Source organism: Chaetodon auriga, chromosome 19, assembly GCF_051107435.1.
Source record: "Chaetodon auriga isolate fChaAug3 chromosome 19, fChaAug3.hap1, whole genome shotgun sequence".
Classification (NCBI taxonomy): domain Eukaryota; kingdom Metazoa; phylum Chordata; class Actinopteri; order Chaetodontiformes; family Chaetodontidae; genus Chaetodon; species Chaetodon auriga.
Genome location: NC_135092.1, coordinates 13,505,046 through 13,520,152, shown reverse-complemented (window position 1 = coordinate 13,520,152; position 15,107 = coordinate 13,505,046). Strand labels below are relative to the sequence as shown.

Here is a 15,107-nt window from a genome sequence, read left to right as displayed (position 1 = left end):
GGGTCTCAAAACTTTCACAGCAACATTTCAGGGTGTAACAAAACATCAATTTGCTGTCATTCATTTTAGAATAAATTAAACATTCTATTGAAAAATGTAAGAAGGCAAAAGTGCAAAATCTGCAAGAAATTCACTGCATACTAAGGCACCTGTTTGAGGTGAATTTTTTTTGTATTCACTCAATTGCAAGTTTATTTTTAACACGTGTTTTGAAAAAATGTATTTGTATCTGTCTTTCTGTGGTGAATTGTTCAGGTATAATTACAATGACCGGTAGATGGTAGCACAATGTTTCACTTCACTCAGTCTGCGAAACATTGAGGACACGAAGAAGAACATGAACCACCGGAAAAACAACCTTTCACCTCTGCCGCTGTGCATGAGGTTGGCGGGCTGCTAGTTGTGTGTTTTGTATGATATTGTATGTTTAAATTTTGGTGCGGAACCGGTGAGCAAAACATCTCAGCCACATAATTCAGCATCACGCGGAATCTTTTCAGTCGGGTACAGCAACGAGTTCACTTTAAAACACTTTAATTCACACTTAGTTAGCATTTAGCTTGCATGCTAAATAATAAGGGTTTATTACTAGCCGTCGGCTAACTAACCGGCGTCTTCTACCAGCTTGCTAACGTCTGCTAGTACTGAAAAGGTTTAACTTATCGTGAGGTTGACGTTGTATCTCTCCATTATCCACGTATGACATCTCGCCTAACTTTGCTAACGCTGATATCTGTAGATAAGTTACCGGTGGTAGCCCAGCCATGCCGTCCAGCGCTGGACCCAGCAGCCCCGCCGCTGCACTCGCCGAAGCGCTGGAAAACGCTGCCCGGCTGATTGACAGACACCTGCAGGATGACCGCTGCTTTCCTGACCTGTCGGAGCTGCTCAGCGTCCCCTCTCACAGTAAGTCATGTGTAGGTATGAAGCCGAAGAGGGCAAGACCTCACAGTGGCGATCAAGCTCGAATGTGTATGTTTACACCTGGGCTGCAATGGCAGCCAACGAGTGGTAGACTAAAGTAGGTCATTGGACAATGTTGATTAACGCAAAAACTTTGATAGACCAAGATAGTTACTGTTGCTGTATTCAGAGCTTGTGTACACGAGGATATAAGCACAAAACAACAGTGGAAGTGGAATGAGGCATTGACAGCGACATCATTTATGATATGTTTTATAAATGGCGTAAGTGGATGCCATTTGCCATGAGTTGAATTATGTTTCCTCCGTATGAAAAACAGAAGTTGCCATAATATATATCCCGCTGACTTTTTATGCTGTTTACTTGTTAGTTTACAAGAAATTGAATTGTAATTTGAGTGCAAAATGTGATCTGGGGATGAAGCATAATGAGACTTGTTCTTAATTGTGTCGACAGATATGCCGTCCCTCTCTGGAGTGTCGGACATGGACTACCCCCTCCAGGGACCAGGTTTACTCAGTGTGCCAAATCTCCCGGAGCTCAGTGCAGTCCGCCGAGTCCCTCTGCCACCTGAGCTGGTGGAGCAGTTCAGCCGTATCCTTTTGGCCATTCAGGAAAAGCTTGCAGATGGATCCAGAGGGTTTCATCAGACGTACAGCAAGAATGTGAAATTGTTTGCTTTTGAGTTTCCACTTAACAGTTTTACAGATATGCAGTGCAACTGCATGATGGGAGTTTTTCCTGAGATCTGTCGAGCGTGGCTTACTATTGACAATGACATCTTCATGTGGAATTATGAAGACGGGTGAGTGTGTTTAGCTTATATGGAAATGAGTGAAACATTCATTATTGGTATTCAGTTTTTACTGTGGACTTCCATTGATGGTAAACGTGGAATGAAGGCAGCTGTTTATTTATTTCTTCTATATTCTTTGCAGAGGAGATGTGGCCTATTTTGATGGCCTCATTGAAACTATTCTGGCAGTGGGCCTTGTGAAACCAAAACAAGGTGTGTGTGTGTGTGTATGTATGTATGTGTGTGTAATTAAACTCAGCATTGATTATTATTATTTATTTAATTACCAATTTCAATGAATTTTTATTTGAGTAATGTTCATGAGCTGTGTTTTTCCTCTCAGGGATTTTGCAGCCACACATTCACTACCTCTTAGTATTGGCCACTTCTGTGGATGTAGTGATCCTTGGGCTGAGCTTTCCCAAGAGCCAGGCTGGTGAGTTCCCTGTAACTAACATGTCATTATGTAGATGCCAGAGAGGAATTTTCTCACGATGCTTCTCTGTTTTTTATTTATTTATTTAGCATCTTTTGCTATTGTTTTGATTGGGAGACTACTAGCAGGAGAAATTACATACTGTGTGTTTAAGAGTTTAACCTCTTATCCTCCTTAGTCCTCCGTGGAATCCTGTAATGACATAATTCTTATTCTCTCATCTTTGTGTCTCTCTTGCTTTTATTGTAGGGTTGAATGACAGCATGTCCGGTGGGATGCAGCTGCTACCAGACCCCCTCTTCTCAATCCCCACAGACAACACCTACATCCTATCCATCACCTCCACGGACCTTGGACGTATCTTTATGGCGGGAAAGGATGGCTGCCTCTATGAGATTGCTTACCAGGCAGAGGCAGGATGGCTGAGTCAGCGCTGCAGAAAAATCAACCACTCCAAAAGCTCTCTGTCATTCCTCATCCCCTCTGTGCTCCAGTTCTCCTTCTCTGAAGACGGTAAGGACAGGGACACTTTCTACATGGAGTGAAACATGTCCAGGAGATAATAAAACATGACTTTAACCTCTCAGTGTCCTTGCCCTCCACAGACCCCATTGTGCAGATTGCTATCGACAACTCCCGGAACACATTATTCACACGCTCCGAGAAAGGCGTCCTGCAGGTAGGATGTTCAGTGGAGTGGAAGCCACACAAGTTTTTCACATGTGTGGCTTCCTGATCTGCTCAGAGACTAACAAATCGGTTGTGATTGTTCTTGTGCTGAGATAAGTCACGATTTGTCTCTCTGTTTAGCTGTATGACCTGGGTGCTGATGGGCAGGGAATGAGTCGTGTGGCAACCATGTCGCAGAGCTCCATTGTTGCGGCTGCTGGAAACATAGCCAGGTGTGTGTGGGTTTGTCGAAACTCAAACATGTTCCTTTCACATTTCATTATTTCTCCTCCTGGAGATGAAGATTTTCTGTCTCTTTGAAACTCTCCTTCTGTTGCAGGACAATTGATCGGTCTGTCTTCAAACCTATTGTCCAGATCTCTGTGATTGACAGATCTGAGTCTTTGGACTGTCACCTGCTTGCTGTCACTCACGCAGGTAAACATTACAGGACAATAGTGACGATGAGCAAAAATAGTAGGACATACGTAAGGTTAAATGAAATGTCTATACTTTCTGTGTGCTCGTACGTCTTGTCTCTGTAGGTGTGCGTCTCTACTTCAGCACTACACCTTTTGCCCCTCCACACCAGAAGCATGTGGCGGTTCGACCCAGCTTGCTAGCTTTGGTCCATGTCCGTCTTCCTCCAGGATTTTCGGCATCTTCTACACTGCAGAAACCTGCAAAGGTCCACAAGGCACTACACAGCAAAGGTAAGACTATGTTCAGCTCACTGGCATACGGGCCCACTGGTGGCAGGAATCCAGACCTGCCTGTAATATGGTTTTGTCTTTTCTTTGTTTAAAATCTTGCAGGTGTTCTGTTAATGGCTGCTTCAGAGACAGAGGACAGCGACATTCTGTGGTGCATCAACCATGACTCCTTCCCCTTCAAGAAACCCTTAATGGAGACTCAGGTTGGTGCATAACAAACATTCTGTGAACTTTTAGTTTTAATCACTGGCTGCCCCTCTGTAGAGCAGCTTGTGCATACAAGATACACCAGTTAAGAGAAACCCTACAACATGCCTCTCTTTCTTTTGTTTTCTGTTGCAGATGATGTCAAACATAGATGGACACTCTTGGGCTCTTTGTGCCCTTTATGAGGACAAGCCATCCAAGATTTTTAGTCCTCTGAACAGGGAACAGATCCCCATCACTGACTCACCTGTGGTGGTCCAGCAGCATAATATCTCTCCGCAGAAGTTTGTCCTACTCTCTGCAAAGGTTAAAACTTATGTCACAACTCATTATGTTGCACACAAAGTCCTCATACTTGATACAGTGTAACAAAACGATGTCTTAGTTTTGCATACTAAGCATGGACTCCTTGCTGTCCTGTAGGGGAGTCATATCTTCCAAAAACTGCGGCCAGTAGACCAGCTCCGTCACCTGCTGGTGAGCTGCGCTGGAGGAGAAAGCGAAGAGGTTGAACGGTTCTTCAAGCTGCACAGGGTACAAAACATGATATTCACTGTATTATATTTTATAATCTTATCATGGCCTTCACCCTTAAACCTGTGCACGACATACAAACACCTTCACACAGGATTCAAGCATGCAGGCTCAGACCAGTGTGCAGGCATGTCTCCCACAGGCACGCACAGGATATATTTCAGTTGTTAATCTCCTCTACACAGGAGGAGCAGGCTTGTGCCACAGCGCTGATCCTGGCTTGTTCCAGCGCTGCTTGTGACAGAGAGGTTTCACAGTGGGCCACCAGAGCCTTCTTCAGGTAACCGATGACGTTCTTTAAACAGACAGATTTACGCTCACTCTCACTGTCCACAAGCTAAAAGCAGTTCCTCCTTTGCTGTTGTGATCAGATATGGAGGAGAAGCACAGATGAGATTCCCTGCAGCCATGGCATCTCCCAGTACTGTTGGACCTGTGATGAGCTCTCCAGCACCCGGTAAATCATTAAAAACTGCCTTATATAGACTAATCCCTAAACGGGATATACAAACAAATTTAATATTATACAATTTCAACATCACATTTGATAATATTCTTGAAATACATGAGTAAACCTTTGTCATTTTTCTTACTCTTCTCAGGCATCGTGCCCCCAGCTTTGGCCACACCTTTCGCACCAATGCACTCTGGGTCTGCTCCCATCACACCCATGTCAGCTGGCCCAGAGGTGATTTTCTCAGGGAAACACAACGGCATCTTTATCTACTTTGCTCGCATTCTTGGGTGAGTAAATCCCGTTACTATTTGTCACATGGACACATTTTGAATCTGTCATGACATGTCTCTTCAGTCAGAGGTGTGGGTGCCGTTGGGCAATGATGGTGTCCATACTGAACAACATGTCTTTCTCTCCTGTTCCCTGCTGACCTCACTCTAACAGAAATATTTGGGACGGCAGCCTTGCTGTTGAGAAAATAATAAGCAAAGGAAATCAGACTGTCAGTATTGTAAGTATCGTAGTGACACCAGCCATTTATTTCACACTTTAATAGTAATTAAAAGCATTGGTGCTAGTAGTGGTTAGTTGTCACTAACTGCTATCTGTTTTCCCCGCAGCTGGAAAGCAGCGTTGGCTTGTTTGATCTGGAGTCAGTGCTGCTGGAGCTCTGTGGTTTGCGGGAGTTTCTTGATAAAAACTCTCAGTTCAGCCCATCGTCTTTAGGTGCTGCAAGGTAAGAGCTCTTTCTCTGCTTGCTGAGTCTTACATCAACTAATTGCTATGTTGGTGCCTAAAAAGGTTCTGCTAGTTCTCAAACACATCAGCACACACTTTTCTCATTTCACATGATATTGTCACTGAGAGTATTTCTTAAATGAAAGGGGCTAAAATAAGATCCAGATCTACAAAAACTCTACTGTACTCCAGTCTTGTTTCCAGTCCCTCCTGAATAACATCTGTTCTGCTCCCTGTTAGTTTCAGCTCCCCTGCCAACCTTCAGCAAAGGCTGCTGGGATTTATGCGCCCCGACGGTGCCAGCTCTCAGCAGGTCCAGCAGGAGCTCCAGAGGAAATATCACAGTGAGTTATGAGCGCAGGTTTCCACATTTTCCTGAGAATTGTCATAGGAATCAATATCCTGAATGATCCTGATGATGTTAGGAATCTTATTCAACATGAAGAGAGTAAGAGTGGAACTTCAGTGTAAGGAAGAAAAAGTGATTTACTTTGTGTGTCATGCTCATCACTGATGTCTCCATTCCTTCAAATTCCTGTAACTTTTGGCTCTTTGTGTTTCCATCTGTATCCAGCCAAGGCTCAGGTCTATGAGAAAATGTCCCTGCAGGGCATCCAGCAGTTAGTGCATCGCTCCTATCAGACTCTGGCCCTCTGGAAGCTTCTCTGTGATCATCAGTTCAGCCTCATTATGTCTGAGCTGCCAAAGGTACATGCGTGCACAAATGTTTCTCCTGTAGAACAATTGTAGATGCCCGTACATCATCACTGCAGTATTCATCTGACTGTACTTCAGCCCAAAACCTTGTTTATGGCTTGAGCTTGTTGCTCACTCAGGCGTTTTTTTTTTCTTTCTGTTTTTGTAGGAGTTTCAAGAGCAGATGAAAGGAGCAAGTTTTAAAGATGTAGTGATCCGGGGCAAGGAGCTGTCTGGAGCGCTCATCACAGCAATCATTAATGTCTACATCAAAGATAATGCCTCTGTGGATGCTATCAGCAATCACCTGCGAGACATCTGTCCCCTGCTGTACAGCAGCGATGACAGCGTTTGCTCTAAGGTACGTAAACACTAACATATGGTGTTTTGGGGTCCGTAAAGTTTTGAAAAATATATCTAAAGACCTTAAAAGGTACTAGATACAGTTAAATGTATGAGTCTTTATTACAGTTACATTATTCTGCAATTTCTGCTTTCTTGATGTCTCGGTGATTTCACATTTCTTGCATTCTTCAGGATAATTTGGGGGTCACCGAGGTCATTAAAAGGTATTGATTCACCAACATCGATTCATGTGTCTTAATACTGAATTTGTTGCTTTTGTCTCCCACTTAGGCTAATGAGATGCTGCAGAGCTCTAAGCAGATCCAGAATAAAGTAGATAAAGACAGAACACTGAGGGAGTCTCTACGACTCTATCAGCAGATCAGCCAACACACCGACCTGCCGCTGGTCTGCTCCCAGTACAGGCAAGGTAAGGGCACACAGGAAACACCTTCCTTAATCTGTGTTTGTGTAGTTGATATGTTAAATGTTGTTTTACACTAATGTTGGTCAACTGTCTCAGTGCGTTTCTACGAGGGAGTCCTTGAGTTGTGCCTCACAGCGGCAGATAAGAAGGACCCACAGAGATTGGGGCCCCACTTCTACAAGAACGGAGAGCCGGAGGATGACAGAGTGGGACAGCAGGCCTTCCAGGAAAGGTAACACAAGAGAGAAATGATTCAGCATCGTTGGTGCCTTTTTTAGCCGATTGTCACCGACATTTTTCACTTCTGTGCTCTCTGCTCCAGGCTTTCGTGTTACAAGTGCATCACAGACACCATGCAGGAGCTGGTGAACCAGAGCAAAGCTGCCCCTCAGTCCCCCAGCGTCCCGAAGCAGCCCGGGCCTCCTGTCATGACCTCCGACCCCAACATGCTCAGTAACGAAGAAGCTACAGCTCATGTTAGTACCAAGGGGACAGTTGATGTTCAATTCTTGTCGTACATAATCTGTATTATTAATGAAATTATGTTGTTCCCTTGTAGTTTGAGCAGATTCTGGGTCTGGCCCAGAGGTCTCAGGACGAGTTGTTTCACATTGCTCTGTACAACTGGCTGATTCAGGCCGATCTGACCGACAAGCTGCTGGAGGTAGTGTGTAGGAGACAATGCATATGAGTCCCTTATTTGTTTGTTTGTGTATCCCAGTAGCCCTATTTAAAGTAAACCTGTGTGATTGTTGGGATGATTTCATGCCATCCGTGTGATAGCTTTTCCTTTCATTTGTCCCGTGTTGTCCAGGTGAATTCTCCTTACCTGGAAGAACATCTGATGCATATGATCAAGCAGGACCAGAGTAAGGTGCACAATATGGATCTGTTGTGGCGCTACTACGAGAAGAACCGAAACTTTGGCAAGGCGGCTCACGTACTGGCCCGTCTTGCTGACATGCACAGGTTTGGACACCACTGGATAATAAGTTTGATTCTGGTAGATTATCATCACGTAACATGAAGAAATTTATGAACAAGCTCAGATTCTGCAAACCTTGGTTTACCACATATACTGTATATACACTACATGGGTGCTCTTGTATTGTTTGCTTCTTATCTTTGAAGTGAAGACATGATGAAAATGTACCTTCTTGTTGTTTGTTCTGTGATCATGCAGCACTGAGATCTCTCTGAAGCAGCGTTTGGAGTACATCGCCAGAGCCATCCTGTCTGCGAAGAGTTCCTCCAGCATCTCAGCTCAGGCATCAGATGGAGAGTTCCTGCACGAGCTGGAAGAAAAGATGGAGGTGCGTATGCGGTGGTGATCACAGTGAACGGAGTCTAGGCAAGATCACCCTGTGAAATTTACCGTTGTAACTTATTTTCTGTGTCTTGTTCCCCTTCTTAGCTGGTGCGCATCCAAGTGCAGATTCAGGACACCCTGATCAGACAGTACTCCCATCACCCCTCAGTGAAAAATGTCATCTCCCAGTTGGACTCGGAGCTCATGGATATCACTAAGGTAACACAAGCAGAACAGTGATCATCAGGGGTCGGGGATTATAAAGGATTTTCATTACAGTGAATTGAAAATGTTTTAACTGTTGAGAAATGTCCTCTTGTGCAGCTCTACGGGGAGTTTGCTGACCATTTCAAATTGTCTGAGTGCAAGCTGGCCATCATTCACTGTGCAGGACACTCTGACCCCATCCTGGTGCACTCACTGTGGCAGGAAATCATGGAGAAAGGCAAGGGAAATGTCAACACCTCACAAAACATGTAGTGCCCCAAAGCTTTTTAAAAATGCCCTTCACATGCCACACGTCATGTTAAGTGTCAGTGATTGTTTTGTCTTGTCTAGAACTGGGAGACTCTGTGGCCATGAGTCCAGTCGACAGGATGAGGTCTCTCAGCTTGAAATTGGTATCACTGGGAAAGATTTATGCTGGAACACCGAGATATTTCCCCCTGGGTGAGCACTCATACCCTCCTGTAATTATGCTCTGTTTTCCTCTCGTTAGAATTTTCCAGCTTGCTGTTTACCATTTTGTTAACAGTAATATAATTAGTCTCCCCCTTTGCATCATTTATGTCAGCATGTCTCTGTAGTACAGGACTGTAGGGTCATGCTGATGCTCTAGGTGATTGCTTAATTATCCTCTCGTTGCAACCAGCCTGTTCAAACTTGTCCTCTCTGCTGAGACGACGATTCATTTTCTATACATCTTTGGTACATTGAACACATGCACAGACTATCAGACTCAAAACAATAGCAACCAAACTGGTGGGTACGCAGTGCTAAAAAGTACCAATGTGTCCTGCGATTGCAGAGTTCCTAGTGAAGTTTCTAGAACAGGAAGTGTGTCGACTGAACTGGGACGTGGGCTTCGTCACCTCCACCATGCAGGAGATTGGAGTTCAGCTGCCGCGTCTTCTGGAAGTCTATGACCAACTCTTCAAAACTCGGGTACAGATAACATGTCACCTGTCAATGCATCACTTTATCGGTTTTGTTAAAATACATGTACATGACTAGAAGCAGCATTTACAGTCTTTGTGGATTGAGGATGAAATTGTCTCGACCTGCCACGTTTCCTCTTGCCTGCAGGATCCCTGTTGGCAGCGGCTGAAGAAACCTCTCCACCTGGTGGAATGCATCCACGTCCTGCTGTCAGGATACGTGGACGATCCCAGCAGAGTACCGACCTATGACAGGTAATCACCGTCCGCGTAGTGGCCGGTTGTGGGCGCTGCAGCGTTGGCTTTGTGTTTTACAGAGAGCATGAGCGTAGCATCGCTGGTTAAACTAGCAGTGGACAAGTTTTTTGTTTTAACTTATCATTTAAAATGCTAGTTGCACAATGTAATGGCTATAGAAAAATGCCACCATCGCCATTTAGATTAGTTCCCGATAAGCCTCGCTTTCACTGTGCGGGATCCTGCCAAAATGAATGAGTTTTTATCTGCTTTCATGTCTCTATTATAGACTAAGTGAACTCACGCTTTCCTAATGTTTTCTTCCACACACCCTCAACCCCGATGCAAACCCCAGCTGTAGTTACGTGTTTGTGCAAAGCAATACTCAAATTATTATGACTCCATATGAAGACCAATAATAATACCACTTGAGAACCCTCGGGGGAGAAAAGTCGAAAAGTTGTTTGTTTCCACTTTCCAAAGCGTCTATGAGCAAGATAAGAACCTCCTACGTCTTGCTCACTTAATTGTAAGCTGCTCTAGATAAAATTCAACTGTAATTATACATTGTGGTGTTGGATTAACGCTTCCACTGTCTCCACAGGAGCAAGAATGCTTGAAAACATGGTTAGTTTGTCAAACACAGAACGCTTTGAAAAACTGTGTCTCCAGCAACATTCAGTGAGGCATTTGTACTGTTTCTAGGCAACGCATCGTATCTGTCAATCACTCGTGTGCTACCAGCAGCAGATGTATTCAGGAAGTCAAAGAGCCAGTAGACGGACAGAAAAGCTGAAAAGTGATGTTTGTTGATTGTCTGACATGATGAATTCACTGTGGAGTCAGAGAGCTTTACGTCAGAAATACTCATTGCAGGCGGTTTTTGTTTAAAGGACAGCTTCCCATTTATTCAGGGCTGTTTTGAAACAATACTCCCACGTCCATATGTACATGGAAAGGTTTATTGGTCTCTGTAATAGTTCATCCTGCCCATAGTGGCTGTGATTCTGTGTAAAAATACAGTTCATTTCTGAATATGACGCTTCGGCAGCCTGAGCCAGATCGACTGGATATCTTTCAAAATTCCAGTCTTTTTTTTAGTGCAGATTTCCCTCTTTCAGTAAACCATGGAGAACTACAAAGAGTGAATTTTGCATTAAAAAAAAAAACAATCTTTGGATCATCCCCGCTCGTTTTGACGAACATATTAGCTTCGTCAAGGTTCCTTGCATGTGTCTGAAACTGCAGTGAACCCGCAGTAAGCTCGGTTTAACAGCCTGTCTTCCCTCCACGGCAGGCGGCGGTTCACCAACGTGTGTCTTGACAACATCTGCGGATACCTCGTGGAGCTGCAGTCTCTGAGCCCAAACTCGACCCTTCAGCAAACCATCGGCAACTTCAAGTCTTTGCAGGCGAAGCTGGAGAAACTCCACTGACGTCACTAATGACATCCTTCACAGGACAAGAGACAGGTGACCTCTGGGTCTTGCACTGCTGGCCTTAATTAAACAGCTGGTTAGAGGTGTGATTACGTCACCAGTGCACCTCTTTTCCTCTTCAGGCTGACACTTTACAGCTTGGCGCGTGCTTGTTGTTAAGGGACACTTGGAGACAAGTTTTATAACTTATTTAATACATTTGTTAGAAGCAAAGCAAGACACTGTTGGTTATTTGCATTGTGTGTGAATTGCTGAGTCAGATATCTTAAGAAACATTTGAGTTGAGCTGTGTTTATAAAAAAAAATGAAATCACTGAATTTTGCAGGTCGGTTTTCGTATATTGAAATTGCACTTATTGACGAATGATTTGGGATATTTTCTTATGAATCCACTCTTTAAATACACCTGACTGAAGCCTTTGATCACAGAAACATTTTGATAGATCTACGTTTGCCTCCAAACAAACAGTTCAGTGCTAGATGTTGTAATTATGTACATAACTTGGCCACGATGTCGTTTCTTCTGCCAAAGGTCTCTCTCACACACCGAGACTTTTTTTTTTTCTTGTTTTATTTACAGTCAGCATTTTGCCTACTTGTCTGAAACATTTAACAGTGCCGTTGTGTATGAGTGCTTTTGTCACTGTTTGCAATGTAAAACGAAAACACGGTGCAGCTCACAGTGCCACACTGAAAGCTTTGGCCTGTGATGAGGGGAAAAAAAAATCATAAAACATTTTTATAAAGAAATTAAATCTGTCATTGCTTTTATGTGAGACGATGTTATGAAAACACAGAATCTAGCTACCCGTTAACCCACAAACTGGTGTTCTTGAGTAGTCGGGTGTTTAAATTTAACCAAATAATTACCAGCAGACAGGAGGGTTGAATTGCTCTGGGTTGATAATGTGACACTGCAGAGAGTGCACAATAATGGAATTACTGTCGTCACTGTGTTTACGCAATTATCTTTAATTGAAAATGGCGCTTAGAGGCATTGCTAACAGGCAATTAATTGCTTAAGGTCTTTTTCTCCAATTAGCTGTGCACCCTAGTACAAAATTATGTTTAATTTCCACCCTCATGATAAATAAAGTCATTTTTCTTAATGCTGAGGTGATTTCTCCCTTAATGACACAGGGAGTCAGGACACTTACAGAAATGCCAATAAAGTGTTTCTTACATAACATTTACGTCAATAATACGATCAGTGTGAACAGTCCCACCCCTCCATCACATCAAACTAACATATCCAATGTTAAAATTTGAATTATCTCTTCAAATTCATGAAGAAAGTGACTTAAAATGTTTATTGTGACTTTAAGCATCTTTGTGCACAACATGTATGAAGAGTACATTTAGATTTGTGCTTCTAGCATCTACAGCGTGAGCAGCAACTTTATAGTACCAACTTTTTCCAGTTGGTTGCTGTAGAAATATAATAATCTTTATTTTACGTAGCTTTTCAAAATAAAGTTAGGGGGTGTTTCATGGCTTAGAAGTAAAAGTGACAATGCAATGAAACACATTTCTACCTTTTGCATGAGCAAGCAGCAGGGGTACTGGAGGGCTGCGATGAATGATTGTTTTCATTATTAATCTGCAGATTATTTTCTCAATAAATCAATTCTTTGATCTATGAAATAGTGAAAAGTGCTCATCAAAATGTCCTAAAGCCCAAGGTGATGTCTTAAGATAACGACCAACAGTCCAAAACCCAAAAATATTTGCTTTACCATCACACAAGACAAAAACATGCAGCAAATCCTCACAAATGATGTTTGGCACGTTTGCCTGACAGATGGCTTAAAGCTCAAAAGAAACACCTGCAATTGTAATGATGAGAGAGATTAGCTCATAATGCACAAGGAGTTCTGCACTTCAACAGACTCTAGCACAGCCAAAGGATGCTTTTATTTTTCAAGGGGCCAATTCTGACAGATTTGGATGTAGGTTTTAATTGGGCAGTAGCAACATGTGGATGAACAAACATTCAAACAGATAACGTGTTGGCTAATAGAGGTTTTGGGACCACTTGAGATGGAGAAACAGCAGTGAGGATCAGATTTAACCACATATACATAACCACATATTTGGCCCAAGAGCAAAAATTGGATGTGATGCACACATTTCTACCTTTTGCATGAGCAAGAAAGCTTTTTCACTCCGTGCAGGAATATGTAAGGGATGATGCAGGTGTAGGAGGCCGCAACGTAGCTGGCCACCTCCACCACTATCGACGAGGTGTGGATGCTGTTGGTGATGCGCAGAAACAGATGAGTCAGCCAGCAGACCAGGAACACGCTGGCTACAGCCACCACGCTCTTGGCTGCCCTCACCTGAGAGCTTGAGCTCGGGCCGGGCTTAGCTGGCATCTGGCTGGGCTTCGAAAGATTTGGTTGAGCTCCAACTCTGCCGTCTGTGTTTGTTTCCCTGCTGAGGGGAGGACTGTTAGAGCTGTGACCCGACAGCCCTCCATTTGGACAGGAAGAAGCAGACACGTCCGTATAAACTTGGGCTGGGGTTGCAGGATCTTTGAGACATTTTGAGGCGCCTGGATTAGAAGCGGCGCTGTCTGATCTGTCATCATTTCTGGTTTCAAGATTCTTGCTTTCATCCTCCTTGGTAGGGTCAGAATTGTGACTCTGTATGCGTCTCTGGTTTTGGAGTAGAGTGATGACAATTTGGACAGAGGCAACTACAATCCCAGCAACAGGCAGAGCGTTAGCCAGGGTTAAATAAAAGATCTCATAGGTTTGTCTGGCAAAGGCGTTCGGAAAGACGTCTATACAGTCTTCATGGCTGTCGTTTCCTCCCTCCACTGTGACAAAGAAAAAGTGTGGGACGCTGAAGACCACAGCCACCATCCAGCTCCCAGCCAGCAGGCATCCCACCAAGCACAGGCTGTCCAGCCGCACCGGAGCGCCTCCCCGTTTCAGGGAGCAGACGAGCTTCTGGTGCCAGAAAGCGCTGATGAAGAAGGTCGTGTAGATGCTGCTGGTCTCTGAGAGGTCAGCGCAAAAGCGAAACACGCCACAGAATGTTTCCCCCAGGAACCAGCGTCCAGCGAAATCTGCCACGGTGTCGGGCAGGTCCACCAGGCAGTTGGTGATAAGGTTGGAGACGGCCAGGTTGATGAAAAGGACCTCGTTGGTGCGGATGCCAGATTTATGCGCCGGCAGGGAGCGAAACGCCAGCCAGTTGTTCCCCAGAATCCCTGCCAGGAACATGAACGCTCTGATGATGGATTCAATCAACTCTTCTGCATCCATCGTTCCACAAATTCAGGTTACGACTCGTCTTAATCTTCAATGCCGCAGTCGACTGGTCTCACCCTTTCAAAGCTTGTAATGTGGGATGCTTTGGTCCTTAGACATTTAAAGAGGAGGTTAAGAAGCCCAACCCAACCACACCGTGGAGTTCAAACAACGCCTTACCATTTTGTTTTCCGCCAAGGAGCTTTCATCATGTGGTCCACTGAGATGGAGGTGTATTTTCCTCGTGATGACAGGCCCTCCCAAGGAGCTTCCCCTGACTAGAAGTGCACTCTAGTAATGTTGTCTGACTGAAGACAGAAAGAACACAGCAGAATCTGAGGGTCCGCTGTGGACGTCCGTGAAGAGCTGCCAATTAAATCCCTGATCCTCTGATAAATTACAGCCGAAATGTTGCTCTGTGTTGTTATTTTTGTGCTCCGGTGCAGCTCGGTTTATTCTTTGCACAATCTTACATAACACACTCTGAGCATGGCACAGACTGTTCTGCTGAAACCTTTCGGTTTTTGTCAAAATTCCTGCATGCAAATGGGATCATCTCTCTCTTTTTCTGCGTGTGAGAGATCAACATGTCCCCACACAGATGCACAGGAGGAAACACTCCGTTATGTCTTCGTGCAGCAGCACTTGATTTTACCCCGATGGCCGGACAAATTGTGTGATTTTTCACATTGATTTTGTTTTTGTTTAGAAATCAACACCGACTGAACACTGTCCCACTGTCTGTATGCAATTTCCCCCTTTACAT

General features: G+C 44.2%; 2 protein-coding genes across 3 annotated transcripts; one reads left to right on the top strand and one right to left on the bottom strand.

Moving 5' to 3' along the window:
* Positions 1-375: 375 nt before the first annotated feature.
* Positions 376-12,724, top strand: nup155 (nucleoporin 155). Of its 2 annotated transcripts, none has more exons than XM_076758811.1 (34): positions 376-504; positions 740-906; positions 1,381-1,518; positions 1,633-1,729; positions 1,863-1,933; positions 2,064-2,156; positions 2,406-2,669; positions 2,762-2,835; positions 2,967-3,058; positions 3,166-3,263; positions 3,371-3,538; positions 3,641-3,741; positions 3,881-4,051; positions 4,169-4,279; positions 4,465-4,559; positions 4,651-4,736; positions 4,882-5,023; positions 5,181-5,247; positions 5,357-5,472; positions 5,715-5,818; positions 6,049-6,182; positions 6,340-6,531; positions 6,807-6,945; positions 7,039-7,174; positions 7,265-7,418; positions 7,502-7,606; positions 7,757-7,911; positions 8,126-8,255; positions 8,357-8,470; positions 8,576-8,696; positions 8,810-8,920; positions 9,279-9,415; positions 9,557-9,663; positions 10,943-12,724. In XM_076758811.1, the coding sequence occupies exons 2-34, from the start codon at positions 765-767 to the stop codon at positions 11,079-11,081; spliced, it is 4,104 nt and encodes a 1,367-aa protein (XP_076614926.1). In that variant the 5' UTR covers positions 376-504; positions 740-764; the 3' UTR covers positions 11,082-12,724. The 2 variants fall into 2 exon arrangements, with proteins under 2 accessions (XP_076614926.1, XP_076614927.1); XM_076758812.1 differs by having other exon boundaries at positions 382-448.
* Positions 12,725-13,216: 492 nt separating this feature from the next.
* Positions 13,217-14,366, bottom strand: ora5 (olfactory receptor class A related 5). Its single transcript, XM_076758623.1, has one exon. It carries the CDS (start codon positions 14,354-14,356, stop codon positions 13,217-13,219), a length of 1,140 nt encoding a protein of 379 aa, XP_076614738.1. The 5' UTR covers positions 14,357-14,366.
* Between the last annotated feature and the right edge of the window lie 741 nt (positions 14,367-15,107).